The following is a 6,000-nucleotide window of genomic DNA, read 5'->3' as shown; positions in this document are numbered from 1 at the left end:
CCCCACCAAATTTTGCAGGCGTCGTCAATAGTCCACTCAGGTTCCGCTCGTCAAAACTCGGTTAAAATAATATTTGTTATGCGTCAGTGCTCTCAGCAAAGCTCAAGAAAATCCTAGAGCACTGACGAATGTCAAATTCCCGTTGGAATTTTGATTGACTAACACATAACGCTCGATTTTCAAGGACGCTGCAAGCTGCTGGAGCAAGGTAAATCATAACTTGGACGAGGTCTGGTAGATGGCTCTGCCTGCACTTGCCCGTGGTAAGTGTTCGTTTGCTGCGGCCAGCGACGGTAGTGTTGGCGAGTTTTGTGTGTGTAGTGTGTGTTAACAAAATGACTGTAACGTATTCCGGGGAGGTGGCCAACGGTAGCAGCTTTGGCTGCTTCTGGAGGATCATATGCAAGTAAGTACCCGTATGAAATGCAAGCTGAAACATGCCCTTTTCAGCCTCCAGCTGGATGATGTGTAAAAATTTCACCTGTGCAAGTTTCACCCGTCGTTGGCGAAGTTTTGCATTGCATGTTCCATCAGTGAATTCTCATTGGTGCGGTGTGCAGTGGCAAATAATGCTATATTTATGTTTTTGTGTAATGGCACAGGATCAAGCAGTGTTTGTGTTAAAAGTATTGCGATAATCCTGGCCGTTATGGCGCTAGGAAGGTGAAAATATGCGAGCGACACTGCTGCTCTGTCCTGCACTATCAAGTCAACAATTGCTTCATCGTGTCAGCAGTGAATTCGTATAACAGTGAAGCTGTATTCAAATAGACAAAAGTGTTCATGTGCGTGCATTCTTTTGCTCGAGAAAGAAGGGCATTGAACCACATCCCACTTGTCTTGTTACCTTTTTCCTCCCCCTGCCCGTGTTTTCTTCTAAACAGCTGATTGCGGTTTTGTTTCAAAATAGCCCCGAAGTGATATTCGTGCTGGAATGGTGTGATGCAGGAATTGACACCAGGAAAGGTTAGGCTTCTATTGTGCCTTTTTGCTGCGTCATGCGTTTGGATTGTGCTCCGGAAATAAGAGGAACAACGGCATGAGGGAATTTGCTCTCCTTTGCAATGCGACAAGGAATTAAAAGGAGTTACTAGCTGCCTTTCTCTGCTTGGTTAGACCCATTCCTTATTGGTTACACGATGTGTTCAGTGTTGTGACTGCAGTGTTTTCGAAGTGTGGAAGCCAAGGAATTTGTGGTCTTCACTTCACTTTAGAATTGTATTAAGATCTGATTACTCGGGGGGTGAGAAGTGGTTGGACTACTTCGAACCTGCCTTTTTTCGTTTCGAAATAGCGGTGGATGACAGATAAGCGGGTTTTTCTTGATTGGCTGTCTGGTACGTACTTGTGTGAGTGGGTGTATTATTAGAACAAAACCGAAGAGTCTATTGTTGGCTTCTAATTTAATCCATACGTATAACTTTCATCTTATTTGGGTTATTTTTTGTCCTTTTTCTATCTCTTGGTTTGATGTTGAAATCGTGAAATGAAAGATGGGACACAGTGACGTACGATTCCATACCTCCGTGACAGAGTAGTTAACACAGCGCGCTACGACGCCAGGGGTTCCGGGTTCGAATCCCAGTTTGGGCATGAGCGTTCATCGTATATAGGTAATCTCATATATAATATATACTCTCCTCATCTTGTCCATTAGCCAAAAGTGACAGAAAAGCGAAGTAAAATAAACCAAATCAATCATATGTATAACTGAACACAATTGTTTACTATAGCATTTCTGAGTTTTCCTTACTCTGTTTAGGTTAGTGTTTTTTTCGGGTGGTGTGACTTCTCAGAGTGGGGGAGCTGCGGCGGATGGTATCCCCCTACCTAGGGACATTTACGCAAAGCTTTTACGTGCTAAACATAACAATTTGCACGTCAAGCGTTGCTTCCCACAATTGAAAAGTAAATCTTGGAATTTCGTTTTGCCATTGTAAACACATTCGCTTTATTCAATACGAGGTGGAAAAATCCAAACGGAATTGTAACAAAGCAGAGGATATCCTTTGTGTAGCCCTATTCAGATGAAGTAGCGCAGTCGATCATATGCGGATGGGACGACTGTTCTGATGTATACGAGTTTCTTTCTAATGTATTTAAAAAATATTTACACACAATTTCTTTCTCCATATGATAAAATAATATAAGAATAGTTTTCTGTAATAAGAGAAGGGAAGGTAATCGAAGATCTCAACTCCCAGAGTCTGAAACGAACAATAAATCGTGAAGGCCAATTAGGACGATACAGTTTTGAAGCATAGAATTCTGAATAGGCTAGTTTCAAAGTGACATTATTAAACCACCGACCTTCGTGGCGGAGTGGTTAGCACAGTGCGCTTCAACGCGAGGGGTCCCGGCTTCGAAACCCGGCATGGGTGTTCTTTGTGAGTGTCCATTCATCAATTTCATATCATTACTCATCTTCGCGATTAGCCAAAAGTGGCAGAAAAGCGTACTAAATAAACCATATCAATAAATCAAAGAACATTATTTAATCCGGAAAAGAAACTGTTAATTGTGAAGTTAAATAATATCCCCGCGGCACGCCTCACCTGGTGCCACAACCGCAGCTCCAACGTAGGACCCATTCTTGAAATGCCTGTTGCAAAATTGGCCATGTGGTTCACCTACCCGCAATATCTTGCTGCAATAATAACAGTGATTACATGGATGAAAGTAGGGCCCATGTCATACTTACTTAAGAGTCTAGGTTAATAATGTACAGAATGTATCTCTGCTCCCTCGGCTTTATGGCGCAAGGTGACTCCTAGAGGCGTACATGTAGATAGAACCAAACGATACGATGTCTTGATTCATAGCAATGGTGAAGGACATATTACAAGGAAAAATCGTATAAAACCACTTTACAGTTAAAATAAATAAATAAGAAAAGATACATGTAAATACCTTGGTATCATATCGGTCCGTACACCTCCAATCCTATTACAGTCGGTGTGAAATAAAAGTAATGTATTTGCAGGCCCGGGTACCCTTGGCCCTCTGTACCCACTGGAGAATGTGAAATATTTTGCTTGGTTTATGAAGATTTTGTTGTTCATGAACGTTTTCAGTTGATTTTAGCTTTCCGAAATGTGTTATTGTGAAGTAAAGTAAGTCTGTTACCTTAGCGTGTTACTTTACCGTGTAGCAGAACAGCCCGAAGGCTTTGAGCAAGTGAATATAGCACCCAAAACGACTTTCCACAACAGCAGTTATAATTTTACGTAGTTAGGTTAGGATTGTTAGGTTTGGTACTGGTACTAGTAGTTATTTTCGACGTGTTCTCTTTCGCTATTTTAGTGTGCATACAAACAGTTTTTACTAATAAAAAGCGGCGAAAATACTCTGAAATTGCAGGTTTTAACTTACGTTGGCCATTCTTTGGCATCAAATATCTGTTATTTTTGCTTTCCTAAACCTGGAACCACTTTTACATTACGTAAAACATTGAAATCTTTCGATTAAAAGAAAATTCGACGTAATTCTCGAGGGGGTACAGTGGGTAAACTGCCCCGGCAGTCCATTTTTTTTAGTTGTTGTCCCGACTTTTTCCAACTGCATACGCATAATTTAATTTATAAATATATTATTTTCTAAACATAGAATTGTCATGGCTGTTCAAAGGTGCTTGTATAAGACAATTAAAGGAAATTTGAAAACATTGTTAATTTGCAGAATATAGTATAGGTTCGAATAGATCTGATAATTGGATGTAAAAAAATAGACACCAATGCTGTATTCCGTGTGGCAGCCTTTGTCTATAAGCGACTGTATTGCTGATTGTGGGGAAAGAGGGTATACCGTTGAATTGAATTTTTACGTCTAGCTGCAATAATACAATAGCGTTGGTGGTCACATCCAGGATGCAAAATCAAAGAGCGCAATCTCTAAGGGTACTGAACCCAGCAAGCCTTGAAATTAAACTAACCTGTTATTTCTACTCCATTTCTCATTTTCTTTCGTCAGCTACCGCAAAGCATATACAGGGTGTTCATAAAGTCCCGGTACCATTACAAAGAAAACATAGCTCGTACATTCAATAGAACAATGCTGTTGATTGTAAAATGAGCTACAACTCTCCACGTTTATATGCCATACACCTCAATGTGCGCTCCTCTTGTTGCTCTCAGAACATCAAGGCGGTAATCCACTTCTGCCCATACACGCCCCATCATATCGCCAGTAACGGAGAATACTCTCAGTTATTATTCTTCGAAGAGTAGCAACATCTGGAACAGGAGTGCGGTAATCACAATCTTTGACATACCCCCAGAAGAAGAAATCCAAGGGTGTGATATCAGGAGAGCGCGGTGGCCAGGAAATAGTTATTTTTTTAATAGTGCCGGTACTTTATGAACACCCTGTATAAATATATAAATTAAACATGTAATAGCATTTAGATGTTAATGATGTCTTGGTGTATGGACCTGTGTATTTGCATTGTGTTTCGTTATTTTTACGTCGCTTTTCTTCCAATTTTGGATAGTTGCGATAGTGAGGATGAGTGATATTTGGATGAAATTTATGAAAATAAACTCGAAAGAACATCCATTCCCGAGCCGGTTCTGAACACTCTTTGACACCTTCACTGCATAGATTAATCTACGGTAGTTTCTCCCGTCATCTTTGATTTTAGTACTTCCATGATGGGTTGTACAAATAATCACGTTAAGTGATTTAGGTAAGTTATTAATTAGAAAGACATTTGGCAGTGGCTGGAAGTTGAGAAAATAATCTCACGTTTATTGCAAAATTGCAAGGTAAAGCCAAATCCATATCCAATTGGAGCAGTTTACGTCATTATTACAACCCATCATGGAAGTACAGCGCCATATTTCAACCTGGTGGCGGAAAATTGAACTATTTCTTTATCGCCATCCTCTTCCCCATAGTGGATTCACCAAATTCTGGAGTTCAACGATGCCTCAAACAGGCTACAGAGGGCTCTGAGTTGGGTAACTTTAATTCTGGCCACGCGGTACATTTATGATTTCATGAGTTATTGCGAGTTCATCGTACAATTAATAGATGAAGCAACGTATTAACGTGGGTGTTCTTGTACCTTCATTAGTTTCTCTCACTTTAAAATACGAGATGGCTGGTTAAAAGTACTTTTGCCCGTGACTGTACACGTCCTTGAAGAGGCCGCGCTTCGTTCCAGCCTTCAGTTCCCTGTGCGTGTTGTATTTCCCAGTCTTCAACATCCAATTAGTAATAATGCACGTAATACGTACGGACGCTTATTTTGTAGGTAAGATTTTTCCGTAATTATGGACACTATGCTTACATCCAGTGGGAATCCTGAATGTAGCATCTTGATTCTGTCCTTAAATAGCACATTACGGACCCGTACGTCACTTGTTTCCCGCACTTAAGAAGCTTTGGTTTCTCGTTGGTGTCCTGTTACATAGCACGCACTGTATCAGATGCTTCATCGTAGTCAGAGACAAAAATCGAGAAGGTCGAATTGATATGTTCGAGTTTCTATTAGGGATGGCCAGATCCGGATCCTGGCGGATCCGAAGTCCGGATCCGGTTGGTTCCGGATCCAAAAAATTTTCGGATCCGGATCCGAGGATCCGGAATTTTCAGATCCGGATCCAGAATTTTCGGATCCGGATCCAAAACTTTGGGATCCGGATCCGGTACTTTTGGATCCGGATCTGGTACTTTTGGATCTGGATCCGGAACCGTATTGCCATCCCACATGCGCTTCTTTGGAAAGTAAGAATGTGCTTATACCATATTGTTACCTGCTAATACACATATATATATATACAGGGTGTCAATTTAATGGCGCCCACGGACCACGGAAACGTATAGAGGACATCAAAACAAACAACTTTTCTCAGTAACATTTTTCTCGTTGGTGCATCATTTCGGCGCTACAGTCGTTCAAAAAAGACCGTTTTGCCGCCTGAATGCTGGCAACCACACACAACATTTGATTGCATCTGTGACGTCATATCTCGTCCTCAAGCGATGCGTTCCAGGGTT

At 41.1% G+C, this 6,000-nt stretch overlaps 1 protein-coding gene across 4 annotated transcripts in view; it reads left to right on the top strand.

Annotated features, from left to right (window-relative positions):
• The first annotated feature begins 254 nt into the window (after positions 1–254).
• LOC145990892 (bestrophin-2-like) overlaps positions 255–6,000 on the top strand; it is a 317,135-nt gene continuing 311,389 nt past the window's right edge. For 2 of the 4 annotated variants that reach the window (XM_083126373.1, XM_083126370.1), the window contains exon 1: positions 256–406. In XM_083126373.1, coding sequence (XP_082982499.1) covers positions 336–406 — 71 coding nt within the window. In that variant the 5' untranslated portion in view covers positions 256–335. Of the gene's footprint in view, positions 407–1,240; positions 1,338–6,000 lie in introns of those variants that run through there. The other 2 variants (XM_083126371.1, XM_083126374.1) reach the window with 2 other exon arrangements.

This window comes from Lepisma saccharinum, chromosome 8 (genome assembly GCF_977018435.1).
Source record: "Lepisma saccharinum chromosome 8, izLepSacc3.1, whole genome shotgun sequence".
In the NCBI taxonomy this organism is placed as follows: domain Eukaryota; kingdom Metazoa; phylum Arthropoda; class Insecta; order Zygentoma; family Lepismatidae; genus Lepisma; species Lepisma saccharinum.
This window is presented reverse-complemented; position numbering and strand designations above follow the sequence as displayed.